General features: G+C 42.5%; 1 protein-coding gene and 1 long non-coding RNA gene across 49 annotated transcripts in view; one reads left to right on the forward strand and one right to left on the reverse strand.

The window, feature by feature from the left end:
* Positions 1-14,406, forward strand: part of SIPA1L1 (signal induced proliferation associated 1 like 1) — a 360,404-nt gene that overhangs the window by 331,503 nt on the left and 14,495 nt on the right. For all 48 annotated transcript variants that reach the window (XM_070593958.1, XM_070593937.1, XM_070593976.1 and 45 more), the window contains 3 exons: positions 6,853-7,092; positions 7,873-8,038; positions 13,127-13,373. In XM_070593958.1, coding sequence (XP_070450059.1) covers positions 6,853-7,092; positions 7,873-8,038; positions 13,127-13,373 — 653 coding nt within the window. The remainder of the gene's footprint in view (positions 1-6,852; positions 7,093-7,872; positions 8,039-13,126; positions 13,374-14,406) is intronic.
* On the reverse strand, positions 4,745-11,576 carry LOC139079367 (uncharacterized). The gene is made up of 3 exons (XR_011532953.1): positions 11,454-11,576; positions 10,506-10,690; positions 4,745-4,951 (listed from the first exon to the last, which is right to left on the reverse strand). It is a non-coding gene; the product is annotated as an uncharacterized lncRNA (long non-coding RNA).

The following is a 14,406-nucleotide window of genomic DNA, read 5'->3' on the forward strand; positions in this document are numbered from 1 at the left end:
CAGTTAGACTCACTGTTTATGCAATGAGGAAAGTAGCAGATATTAGAGTTGTCCCTTTCTGACATATCTATTCCTGCTCTCTTTCTGTTCCATATTGTTGGCTCGTTACCTTCTTATGCACTTCTTGTGGAGAGTTCTAATTTGCCGTGGGTGAAACTGAATTGCAGCGTATTGAATTAACGTGAAATCTCTGGAATAATGGAACAACCCAGCCACACAATTCCCCTTTAAAAATAGGAAGCTAACAACTTCGTTTTAGTTGTTTTGTAATTAAAGCCACTTTAGAGATTCTCAGGGAGAAGTAGATGGGTGCACTTCCCTCCAGGTGGTTCAAGGCCAGCAGGGTTGATCAACTTTAAAAAGCCCCACCGACAGCTGGGCGCAGGGATGAAGCCACAAAGGAAAGAGGAGACAGCCCCTTTAGAGTGGGAGGAGTTGAGGGGCTAATGTAGCAGTTCTTAAACTCTAGGGAACTGGAGAATCCTCTGGGAGTTGGTTAAAATACATATTTCTGGGGCTCTAAGAGATCTGACATGTCCAAGGCATCTTCATTTACATCAACATCTGCAGATGGCCACAGTCCGTGGCTGGAGGAACACGGCTCCAATGACTTCACCTTCTTGATCTTGACAATATGAAGTCAGATTTTGACGAAGTCATAACAATATGAATAATTCAACGGGATTTGAGCAGCAGTTCTCAGTTGGTGTGTACACTTGGATTATCGCCAAAATACACAACCCAGGCACCACCCCAGCTCTATTAAATTAAAATCTTGGGATTAGGGCCCAAGAATGTGTTTTAAGAGTTCCCAGGTGACCCTCCTGTGCTCACTGAATTAGAAGCCAAGTGTACTCAAGGGCTCACCTCACTTAATGCTGGGAGTTTGTGTACAAAAAAAGGAAGACCTACCAAGGAATTATTTATTTGTTTTTTGCTTTCACCTTTGTTCTCTATTTAATTGTTAAATAGGACTGTCTTGATTATAACCATTAGTGAACAAAGGTGTGCTAGCATTTCACACCTGGGAGCTAGTCAGCCATCATGTTCACAGATAAAACCAATAATCAGGGTCTATGGTCTTATTTAACCAATTATTCTTTTAAGAATACACTTGTAAACAGAAGCATAATCTGTAGATTTAATTTCTTGCAATAAAAATAAAGCAACGTCCAGTTTCAAACACAGTATGAGTAAAATACACTATCTTCATGCGTAACTCTAAGTTATATTTAAAATAGATGAGTAATTTGTCATTTACTTGACAGTTTTGCTCATCAAATATTGGTGTCTACAGTGGCCAGGGACTGTTCTAGGCTTGGAGAATACAGTAGTGAGCAAAACAGACAAACATTTCAGCCCTCATGGAGCTGACATTTAAATGGGGAGGGAGACTGTAAACAAGATAAAGAAGTTGAATATAGAGCGTGCTACATACATGCTCAAGAGAAACCCTTTGTGCAATAGATATTTACTGGGAGTCTGCTATATTCTGGCATTGTTCGATGTACACAGATAAATCCCTGCCTTCAAGAGTCTATAATCTAGTACAAAAACTTATTGAATGCCTCTTGGGGAAATATTGATAGTAATGAAATTCATATAGGAAGGAAAGAGCTCCAAAAACTGTATATGCTGTATATATTGCTCTCTCCTTTGATGTTTCTAAGCCTTTTCTCTAACTTCCACTTTTATGCTGTATGTACATACATTGTGGCTAAAACCAGCATAGCTATTTTGTAAAAGAGGGATTTGTAAATTAACAGACAATGCAATTTACTTGCTATTCTCATGGCTAATTATTTCTCTTTGGACCAAGCATTTAGTCTTCTGAAAGCCCCAGAGTTTTGAATACCAATGTTATCATATCAAAATACTTGTTGCTGAGAAACGTATAAAATGTGGGCATTCAAATGTACCTCTGGTACAGTGGTTTGCAAAGTATGAGTCAGGGACCACAGTGTTAGAAGTGCAGATTCTTTTGCCTCCCCCTCACCCCACCCAACCTACACAATCAGAATCTCTGGGGTGGGGCCCTGCAATCTGTATTTTAACGTGCTGAACTGAGAGAACTGGCTCTAGTCATTCAAACACACTTTCACTCACTTGTGGGTACAATTCAGGGCAGACAGAGCAAGCATGTGATTATTCAAGGTGGGAGATGTGTGTGTGAGACCCTGATTCATTGTTTGGCACTTTACTGGAGTCTGCTCCAGACACTATCCACAGTTGAGGCTGGAAACATCTCCACCTCTGTGTTGTAAATGTGTATGAGGTAGGTATAGTCAGGTGAGAAAATCTGCAAACCAAAGATTAGATCTTGTCGCTAAGTAACTAACAAAGGGCCACAAACTGGTTGCATTGTTTCAAAGTATCCTGAAGGCTGCCCTCTTTACCGCTTCAAAAGCTTCTGGGTGGATGAGCCCGGTGTTAACACATGTCACTGTTAACCAGGGCTCTGGTGTTACTTTCTTTCTCTCTGAGTTTTTCCGCCTCTTTTTTTTTTTTTTTTTTAATGATGATGACAGGGTCACAGATGTGCTTGCTTTTTTTTTTTTTGGTGAGGAGATTGGCCCTGAGCTAACATCTGTTGCCAATCTTCCTCTTTTTTTTTTTCTCCCCAAAGCCCCAGTACATAGTTGTATATTCTAGTTGTAGGTCATTCTAGTTTCTCGATGTGGGATGCACCACAGCATGGCTTGATGAGCGGTGCCATGTCCTCGCCCAAGGTCTGAACCGGCGATCCCCGGGCCGCAGAAGCTGAGCATGTGAACTTAACCACTCAGCCACGGGGCCGGCCCTCCACCTCTTTATATGTCTTTCCCTGCTTCCTTTTTTCTTTTGGTTCAGCTTTCCTCTGGTAGTCTCTTTTCCATAACAGAGGTTTACTCTTATTTTGTTCTTACTGATTTAATATACTGCACTTAGGGAAGACCTTTGCATTCCCTTTTCTTAATTTTAAAAGCAAACAAATGAGATATTTATCAAGAGGTAAAAACTAAATGAAATTAAATTGCTTTTACATTTCGGTTGCCCTTTGAGGTTTTATGAGGGATTTTTTCCTTCACCTCCTCTCTAGCTAGAAAAATCTTGGGGAAAAAATTTGTTAGAGGGATTAGAGTATGGCTAGTCATTTTATTATTATTATATTTTCTGGTAAAGTTTGCGCCCAGTTCCTCCTTCTTAGTTACAAAAATAAAGGAGGTGGTTATATTTGGTCTGAAGTAGTAAGGCCCAATTAGTGTGGAAAACCCTCCAGATCCCCTTTCTGTGTCCTGTCTGTGCCCCCTCCGCCCCCATACCTCACCTGCTCTCTCCAATCTGTTGCAGAGCTTTGCAGACCGATAAGGACTTCTCCTTTCAGGTCATCTACTTTTGCTTTATTTTTGTGGGTGTGTTTCATTAAAGTATAGCGTGCATAAAGAAAAGGCACAGGTCGTGAGTGTACAATGGGATGAACTTGCACAGTGAACATACTCATGTAATTATACCCAGATCAAGATTTGGAACTTTCCCAGCATCCAGCTGCCCTCTCTCCCACATGCCTTCCCCAGTCACTCCCACCTCCTCCCAAGGTAAACATAATCCTGAATCCTAAAACCATAGACTCACTTTGCCTATTTTGGGGCTTTATGTAAATGGAATCATACCATATGTATTATTCTGTGTCTAGTGTCTTTAAGTCAGCCTTATGTTGGTGAGATTCATCTGTGTGTTGCAGGTAGCATTAGTTTATTTTCATTGCTGTATTATATTTATGTGTGAGAACACACCACAACTCATTTATCCACTCGACTGTTGATGAACATTTGTTGTGTTTCCAGTTCAGGGATATTACAGATTCGTGTGCGTGTCCTTTGGTCTATATGTTTGCATTTGTTTTGAGCATATACCTGGGAGTGGGATTGCTGCCTCATAGGATATCCACGCATTTAGCTTTTCACAGAGACTGAAGAGTTTGCCAAAGTGGCTGTAATGAGTAACACTCCCTCCAGCAGTGTATGAGGGTTCTAGTTGCTTCGCGTCCTTTCTAGCACTTAATATTGTTGGTCTTTTTAATTTTAGCCATTCTGGTGCGTGGGTAATAGGTCCCTCTTTGTGACTTTAATTTGCATGTACCTGGTAACTGATGATGTTGAGCACCAGAGTTTATTAGTCTTTTAGATAGCCTCTTTTGTGAAATTCCTTTTCAGATCTTTGGCCATTTTTCTATTGGGTTGTCTGTCTGGTTGATTTTTAGGAGTTCGTTAAATATTCTGGATAGGAACCCATTGGTGGATGTATGTTTGACGTATATTCTCCTACTCTGTGTCTTGATGAACAGACGTTCCTAATTTTAATGTGATTCAGTCCTTCCTTTTGATCCTATTAAAGAAACCTCTACCTCTATCAGAAAGCCCTTCTTCCATGGTATAGTCCAGAATCTTTAGGCCTACACTTAAATATACAATCCACCTGGAGTTGATTTTTATGTAAAGTTTGAGGTGGGAGTTCAGTGTTTATTTTCATCTGTATGTATTATCCCAGGACCATTAGGGTTTTGTTTTCTTGTTATATTTTGATTTTTGCTTAGTTTTTTGTAATAAACTTTTTTATTTTAGAAGACTTTTCAATATACAGAAAAGTTGCAGAGACAGTACAGAGAATTCCCATATACCCCTCGCCCAGGTTTCCCTGTTGTCATCGTCTTATGTTACTATAGTACATTTGTCATAGCTAAGGAATCAATATTGATGCATTATTATTAACTAATAATCCAAGCTTTATTCAGATCAACACCATTAGTTTTTGACAAATGGAAACACTGTTGAAGAATGCTTTGAGACCACATCCTGTGAACTAAACCTTCGATAATAGAGTCCGCTGTAGTCAGAGCTAGCCGTCTTTGGTGTCAGCTGAAGCCAGAGAACTCCACAGGGTCATGTGGTGGAACTTGGATCCTATGAGATCACTGGGAAAGAAGTGTAGAAATCCTACAGTTAAAGGCCCTCTAGGTTTGGGGTCAACATAAACTCTCATTCCTAATTTTGAAAATTCTGCCTTTCTGAGTTTTAAAAGTGTAGTGAATAGCCTTCTCCTTAAGTCCTGTAGACTTTAGTTTTGTAATCTTTAATCAGAGTTTAAAAGACATTGATGATGATTAGCTTTTTATTTTTATTTTTAGTCATCATTCTGTACATTACATTCCCAGGACTTATTTATCTCATAACTTGGAAGTTAGTACCTTTGACCATGTTCACCCATTTCACCCACTTCTACCTCTGACAACCATCAATCTATTCTCTTTATCTATGAGTTTGAGTTTTTTCTAGACTTTACATAGAAGTGTGATTATACAGTATTTGTCTTTCTCTGTCTGACTTATTGCACTTAGCATAATGCCCTAAGGGTCTATCCATGTTGTCACAAATGGCAAGATTTCCTTCTTTTTTATGGCTGAATAATATTCCATTGTGTGTGTGTGTATCTATATTTATATAACGTTTTCTTTATCCATTCATCTGTCAGTAGACACTTGAGGTGTTTCCATGTCTTGACTATAGTAAATAATGCTGCAGTGAACTTGGTTGCACATATCTCTTCAAGATAGTGATTTCGTTTTCTTTGGATATATACCCTAAAGTGGAATTGCTAGATCAAATGGAAGTTCTATTTTTAATTTTTTGAGGAACTTCCGTACTGTTTTCCATAGTGGTTGCACCAATTCACATTTCCACCAACAGTGCACAAGGGTTCCCTTTTCTCTACATCCTGGCCAACACTTGTTATCTCTTGTCTTTTTTGATAATAATTATTCTAAGGTATGTGGTGATACTGGGTGTGGTTTTGATTTGCATTTTCCTGATGATTAATGATGTAGAGCACCTTTGATGTACCTGTTGGCCATGTATCTGTATGTCTTTGGAAAAATGTCCATTCAGATCCTCTGCCTGTATTTTAATTGGATTGTTTGGTTTTCTTTTCCATTGAGTTGTATGTGTTCTTTATATATTTTGGATATTAATCCCTTATCAGGTATATGATTTGCAAATATTCTCTCATTCCATAGGTTGCCTTTTCATTTTGCTCATGGTTTCCTTTGCTGTGTAGAAGCTTTTAAATTTGATGTAGTCTCACTTGTTTATTTTTGCTTTTGTTGACTTTGCTTTTAGTGTCAAATCCAAAAACTCATTGCCAAGACCGACATCAAGGAGCTTACCCGCTATGTTTTCTTCTAGGAGTTTTATGATTTCAGGTCTTATGTTCAAGTCTTTAATCCATTTTGAGTTGATTTTTGTGTATGGTATAAGTTGTGGTCCAGTTTCATTCTGATCACCAGCCTTTTAGAGAGTCAATATTAATGCCAGATGCCGTGGGAAGGAGACCTCAGTATGCCTCTTGGGCCTTGGATGTGAGTGTGTGGAGGGCTATGCGCCTGATCCAGTCTCCTCTCCCCTCCTCAGCTTGGGCCTGGGAAGCGTCCGCGTGACCCCTTGGTCTGAGGAAGGCAAGACAGACAGCCGTTGAGACCACTAGACCTTTTGCTGCTGACTTTCCCCGGTCACTTGCCTCTTCTAGACTTCACTGTAACAAGCTTCAGTGGTGCCAGTGTGTGTCAACGTGTCCCTGACGGTCTTGGCTATTTTTGCTTTTTGAGTTAAAGTGCAGACTAAGCCCCCTGTGACCGTCTTTCACTTTGACAGCAGACATTTAAATTACAGTGAGAAAGCAAGGAAAGCCAGCCAGCCATACCCATGAATATTTTATGAAATAGTCCTTGTTCCTTCACCCGCTGTAACCCCTATCCTGGACGACACTTTTATAGCTGACGTGTTGACCTGCGTTGCTTGTCCTTGTCTCGCTTCTCCTCAGTACCATGAGCTCCCGACACTCTGCCAGCCCAGTTGTCTTCACCAGTGCCCGAAGTTCACCTAAGGAAGAGCTTCATCCTGCCAGCTCCTCGCAACTTGCACCTTCCTTCTCCTCCTCCTCCTCCTCTTCATCGGGTCCTAGGACTTTCTACCCCCGCCAGGGCGCTACTAGCAAATACCTGATTGGGTGGAAAAAACCGGAAGGAACCATAAACTCCGTGGGATTCATGGATACAAGAAAGTAAGAATTCTTTTGCTTCTCTTGCTGGGTGGTTTGCTTTTAATATGACAGAGAACGAACAGGTTGGGGCAATTTCCCACAACAGAGGAGGCCAGGCTTGGGGTTGGGAAGAGGTTGGTTTGGTAGGGAAATTATTATTTTTTTTCTAAGCAAAACTGTTCTTAAATTATTTCTCCACCTCATTCTTTAAAAACGTATTGCAAAACATTCGGATTTGAGATCCTTAGATCTCCTAGGAAAGAGAACATGTCTGTTCTCTTTGTCTGAAGAACAAACTTTGACCCTCTGGTGCTAAGCCCACACTCGTCCCTTTGATGATGCTAATCCCAGCCTCCCCACATAGTTCTTAACTGGGCCCCGAGGCACCAGAGAGAATATTAGAAAGTAAGTGACTACCCCTGAATATAAAGGACTTTTTGACCAAGTACAGTAAAAAAAATAAATGATTCATTCAATTATTTTGTTTTTGTTTGTACAAAGGCTGCATTTGGGATTCATACCCTGTGGTCTTTATTAATAAGTCTGTTGCTAATTTTGGCTTAGTAGAGCTAATAGTTTCCTGTATAAGAGGGATTTATTCATCAGACTTTTTATTTTGTGTTTCCCCTTGGTTTTGTTTCTTTAACAAGCTTTTATCCAATAGATTGGAATGTAATTGAACAGAATTCTCCTTTTCTCTCCTTTAATATTTCTCCTTTGACTTACCTCCTTCAGAACCCATCGTGCCCTTGAATCAACCTTGTCAACTTAGTGTCTACCATCTCTTCCCTTCCTTTCAAGGCGTCATCAGAGTGATGGCAATGAAATAGCCCACACCAGGCTGCGTGCCTCAACCAGGGACCTCCGGGCATCGCCCAAGCCGGCCTCCAAGTCCACTATTGAGGAGGATCTCAAGAAACTCATCGACCTTGAAAGCCCAACTTCCGAATCTCAGAAGAACTTTAAGGTACAGGACAGAGCTTGGGGTAAACAGCAGTTAGAGAGAGGCCGGGCCGGGCAGGGCCGCCCGCCGTAGTCGCACCCTCCAGGAAGGGTTGGTGCCCAGTTCCTCCTCATTGGAGCCCACTTCCCGCCATCACCCAGTCTTCCCGATAATTGGTTCACAGTGTTTTCCAAATGTTCTGTCCCTGCCGCCACGTCTCTTCGGTCTGGGTTTATGTTAACCTGTCCCTGCCCCATAGCCTTTTCTTCTTCCAGTGTGCCCTACTCACAGTACACAAGCTACACTCTTTCTTGGACATTATTACTCACATAACATTGCTTCTCAAAACTCTGCAGACACACCTGTGGCTCCCTTGTCAGACAGAAAATTTTCTGTCTAAAAGGACTGTAGTGCCTTTTGTCCTGAGGGTCTCCGTCCTCCCACAGGTAGCCCCCAATTCACTTCCTGCCCTCTGTGCCCACAGTATCCTGCGCTCTGGCCTTCCCTCTGCCCCCTGAACCTGGCCAGGCAAACCTCCTGGCTACACATTGTGTGCTCTTCAGTCACTCAGAGAAACTGCCTGAGGGACACTCACTCTCCTCTCCCCCATCCCCCGAAAGCCACCTCTTCATTCTAGCAAACTAAGTCTACACATTTCCCATTAGAACTTTCTAGACTACTTCATAAAGCCTTCTCTCCACTTCCCTCAGAATTCCAGACTGTAAATGCCTTCTCTAAACCCAGCCCCCCTCCCCATCAGGTCCCTTGCACTTACTCAGAATCTGTGTTTGTGTGGCAGTGGCCAGACCTTTGCATGACCACCTTGGAAGGGTTTGTTCTGTTCACCTCAGCTTGGGAGACCCCTGAAGTCTGCTTAAGACTCTCCTCTCCTTGTCCTCTAAAGTCTTGTCCCCTGAAGTATGCAGTCTCACACTCCCAGGACTCGGAGCTGGTGTTTGTTGAGCGGGGCGGAAAGGTATTTCACTCTGAGCATAAAGTACTTCTGTCCACGGGGTATTGGTCAGCCCCAGGAGAAGGGAGTCCACCCCTGGGAAGGTCACGGTGGCAAACTTTGACACTTTCTGTTCTCTAGGTTCTTGATTAAACAATTTGTAGTCTGTTTGAAGTGACTAGAAAGCTTAAGAACAACTTTGAGAGTTGATTGAAAACGGAAGCTAAAATATTTCCTTCACCACTCACCATCCTTAAACTGTGTTCAGAGGGTGAGAGGCGTGCCCAACTGGATGAGCTGTATGGTCTTATCCCGTTCAGGCTTTCTCCTCACCATTCTAGTGTGTGTGCACATGTACACGCCTCTCTGTCTGTGCACACCCATGTGTTTGCCTCCAGATAGGTCAGATATACCTCCTAAACTTAAAAATCAACATTTACAGAAATTAAACTCCAGAGACCATTCTGGAGGTTTGCTGAGAAACAAATGATTTATTACATAAATATATTAACATCGTAAATCATTTTAAAGATTTGCCATTCTCGATTTCTGTAATTTCTGTTTTATAGGCCGACACTCAACAGTTCCGACTCATCACCCAGGGTACAAATGGTTTCCTTAGCAACCTCCCCAAAGATGGTGCTTAAAACTTCTTTCTTTATTCATCCAAACCCAAAGAGGTGTATTAAAATGTTTAAGTACCAGTTTCAAAATAAAAATAATTCCAGATTTTTCCTTTAAGGTTAGAGGAAAATAAGACTTGCCCTGAAAGGAATCTTTCCTTCAATTCTTAGTTTAACATTTTTGGAAAGGGGCAAGCTTCGAGCTTTCATGCTTTTCATTTACTCATGCACTGGAAATAATTGAAAGCAAATGTCTGTTTTGCCTTTCTTCCAGGTCTTGGCTTTTATTTCCAAAGTGAATTACTTTAACATTCCTATTTGAAACAGGGGTGCACTTTCTTTATGTTGTGACTATATTATAGACCCTCTGCAAAGAAAGAGCTTCTGCTGGCTGAACTATTACTGGAAAGGCTGGAAGCAAGAGCTGGAAATATGCTCTGTTTTCTCTCCGGTCTCATCCTTTTTGACCGGGTTTGGTTTCTGATGAGTTCAGCTAAGTAGCTCTGTGTGTCTTCTGAGATTCATTGTCTGAATAACCTGGCTCTGCTGTGTCAGGAAGGCCAGCATGCCCTGGAGAAGTCTTGCAGGCCCCGCCTGGCTCCAGGCTCCAGGCCTCTACATCAGGCTTTGGGGAACAGGAGTGGCCAGCTTTGGGCTGTGATACTTGGAACCTACTCACACCACAGTGGCTTTCTTGGATAGCAAGTGCTACCTACAGGCGATCGTTAATATCAAATGACAGGGTCAGTCCCAGGCTCGTTTGCCAGCAGAGTGAGATGTCTGCTGCAGGACGGGGCAGCACTCTGCAGGGCAGGCTGTAGCTGAGAGGTGGGTGGCTGCAGGGCCCCTACCTCAAGGAAAATGGCAGAGCTGTAACATTCTAAGAAACGTCATTGGCAGACAAAGATGGGCTAACCTGATTTTCCCTGAGGGCAGCAGTGGCACGTGAACAGACAACAGTGCAAGCCGTTATCCTGCGTTCTGGCCAACACTCTCGGGTGTACGCCAAAGGAAAAGGCTTAGGCAGCTCTGGTGTTTAGGAAGAGCTGATACTCGGTTATTGCAAGTGCAGGTACCCCATTTCACGGATAGCCAGGACGACTGGAAAGACAGAGAACAGGAGACTGACCTGGAGCAAGATGCCTCTTCTCCACCTTGTATGTTGGCTTTGAAGTAGAGGACCAGAGTAGAGTAGTGGTGCCCAAAACATTTTAAAGCTCAGGAACCCTTTTTTCAAATAAAATTATACAAGGAAGCCCACTATGTAGAACTGAGAAAGCAGAATTTCTCTGATAGAAGAGGTACATGTCATGGGGTCTTGGGTGCCGCCTGAACATCTCCCCTCCCCAAGCAGGGGTGCTGTGAGGAACTCTTAGGGCTCCTTGGAGCGTAATTTGAAACCCTCTGGCCTGATGCTCTCTAAAATCCCTTCTGAGTCTGCCATTGACTCCACTGTGGTTCTTTCTCGGGAGCTGGCAGCAGCGGGCAGTGCCACTCTCCAGTCTCAGGTGTCACCTGCAAGGAAGGCAGAGGGCGCTCTTGGGCACTGGATAGGTGTGCACACCTTTAATACTGGGATTGAACGGGGATGGGGTGAGGGGTCATCCCAACGTGTTTGGACAAGACTAGGTCCTGCTACTTTTTTATCGGTGGGAAGCATCTAGGCAGATTGCTTTCTTCCATCTCCCACCCTGCCCGCCTTTAATGCAGGATGTTACAACTTCTAATAAAGCACAGTGCTCAAAGGATCTCTTCAAGGTGGCTGTTTATTGCCCTGGAGTATACTAATATTTCCCAAAGAGGCTGAAGCTAGAAGTGGTGGAAAATCTCTCTCCTGTCAAACCATCGGGGTGGGGAGACTCACCGGGAAAGGAAATCCTTCAGCTGAACCCAGAGGTCCTCACAGGGATTGAGAGCAGAGTGAGAACATAGAGCTCTGATGAGCTCTGGCCTGGCAGGCGGGAGCCTGATTGGGTAGTCCTTGAACCTTGCGGATGGAGGAGTGATGATGTGGTTTTATTATTTTTTTTTTTTTAAATACACTTAGCAAGCCATTTACCCTCTCTAAGACCCACTCTTCTCTGTAAAGTGAGAAGAGAAATTGTCGTTTCTATACCAAGTTCCCTCCGCTTAGAGACTCACAAAGCATTTGTCACAGCAGCTTAGTTTTCCAGGCGGCACATACATACCTTGGGTTTAACTCATCATGAATTTTAAGAAGTGAACACCATCTTTACACAATTGGCTACACCTGGGGCTCATTTACAATGCATTTGATTAATCATTTTTTCATGTTTATGCAGCAGCCATGCACACCACATTGTGAGCAGCTTTGACTTGATTAACCCTTGGCTTGTTGGACGGAAGTGCATTGGACTCAGAGCACATGAATGAACCTGAGCGCTAACTCTGTATTCCCAGCCTCCTACATGGAGCCATTGCTGTACCATTCTCTCTCTGCCGCCTGCAGGGTGTCATGGAAAGGCCCCTGGTGGCTTTCTGCCAGCAGTGACTCAGCCCTCCTCCTCACAGCTTCACCTGTTCCCCACATTCTTCTCCCCTCCAAGGTGAACAGCAGTCTGAAAGGAACTGAATACAGATAGTGTTGTTGTTAACAGATCAAATACTCTTGGAAGCTGGATATTTAAATATTTAAATAACAATATTTACATATTGTTAATGCGTCTGTCCTTTCTCAGTGAATGAGATTCTCAGAAGCTGGCTTTTTGCAGAAAAATCTCAAGGAAAATCAAATTGAGTCACAAAGGCAAAAGACATCAACAAGAGATACAGCTAGCTGGAACTTTTGTTGGGTATAACTAAATAAATGTTTGTCATTTATAAAGCTGACTTCCCAATTTTTATTTCATGAATGGAAATCCATCTCAAAAAGTAAATTATCTCCAAAACTCATTAAACATAATCTTAGATGTTAATGTTAAGAGCCACCTATTATTTGAGTTAATACGTCATGATGATCAAATGCTCTGTTGCCCAGCAACCATGTCATCACTTGACAAGTTTCTGAGGAGACCTTCCTGACGCTGGCTGTTCCCCTGGGGACCATAACATTATTTCGTAATACCACTGATACAAGCTTTTGTGATTAGTCCAGTGTTTCATTTAATCCTCATAATAATCCTGAGAGGTATTGTGCCCCCATGTCATAGACGGGGAGTTGGGCTCAGAGAGATTACATGATTTGGTCAGTGACACAGGATTCAAATAAAATTCAGATTTGATCCTCGTCTTGTTCTTAACCATGACATGATGTTGATGAATTCACTTACTCATATATCTGAGTTGTGAACCGAGCGCTAATAGGCCACAGGAAGCACGCTGGGCTCTGAGGAGGTGCTCACTGGGATCTCCCATTTTAGCTCCTAAAGATGTGGACGGATGGCGGAGCTCAAGGCTTCTGGATTTGAAGGATGTGTCTGAGAGCAGCAGCTTCATTAACCCACCCGTCCCCCAACCTAGGTCTTGGGTGTGTGACCCAGAAAATTGACTTTCTGTTGTCTCGATGCTGTTTTTCAGTTCCAGGCGCTCTCCTCTCCTCAGTCCCCTTTCCCTACCACCCCGACCTCGAGGCGGGCCTTGCACAGGACGCTGTCAGATGAGAGCATTTACAGTGGCCAGAGGGAGCACTTTTTCACCTCAAGGGCTTCGCTTCTGGACCAAGCCCTGCCCAACGACGTCCTCTTCAGCAGCACCTACCCTTCTCTCCCCAAGTCTCTTCCACTGCGGAGGCCTTCTTACACCTTGGGGATGAAGTCGCTGCATGGTAAGTTTGCTTTCAGCTGCAGCCAAACTGCTCTGCTGCTGATGGCCATGTCCTCAGAAACAGCCGCCACTGAGTTTGCTCAGAGAATGATCACTGGAGGGAGGCCTGCTTGTATACTCAGATCAACCCCTCCCTCATTCAGCCTCTCACCAGGAATTGCAGACCACAGGGTACACATGTGACCACAGGGTACAGACATTCAACCTCACCAGACCATAAGAGTCATCTGGGATGCTTGTTTTTTTTCTTTTCTTTTTTCTTATCGAGGTATAATTGACATATAACATTATATTAGTTTCAGATGTACAGTTTATTGAAGAAACGATCCTTTCCCCATCATGTATATTCTTGGCTCCTTTGTTGTAAATTAATTGACCATATATTTGTGGGTTAATTTCTGGACTCTCTATTCTGTTCCATTGATCTGTGTGTCTGTTTTTATGCCGGTACCACAATGTTTTAATTACTCTAGCTTTGTAGTATAGTTTGAAATCAGAAAGTGTGATGCTTCCAGCTTTGTTCTTTCCTAACATTGCTTTGGCTATTCGGGGTCTATGGTGGTTCCATACAAATTTTAGGATTGTTTGTTCTATTTCTGTGAAAAATGCCATTGGAATTTTGATAGAGATTGCATTGAATCTGTAAATTGCTTTGGGTAGTATGGACATTTTAGCAATATTAATTCTTATAATCCATGAGCTAAGAAGATTTTTCCATTTATTTGGGTCTTCTTCAGTTTCTTCCATCAGTGTCATAGTTTTCAATGTACCAGTCTTCACCTTTGTTAAATTTATTCCTAGGTATTTTATTCTTTTGATGCAATTGTGAGTGGGATTGTTTTCTTAATTTCTCTTCCAATAATTTGTTATTAGTGTATAGAAATGCAACAGATTTTTGCATATTGATTTTGTATCCTGAAACTTTACTGATTCATTTATTCTGAGTTTTTTGGTGGAGTCTCTAGGGTTCTTTCATATAATATTATGTCATCTGCACATTGTGAGTTTTACTTCTTCCTTTTTGATTTGGATGC

Source organism: Equus przewalskii, chromosome 25 (assembly GCF_037783145.1).
Source record: "Equus przewalskii isolate Varuska chromosome 25, EquPr2, whole genome shotgun sequence".
NCBI lineage: Eukaryota > Metazoa > Chordata > Mammalia > Perissodactyla > Equidae > Equus > Equus przewalskii.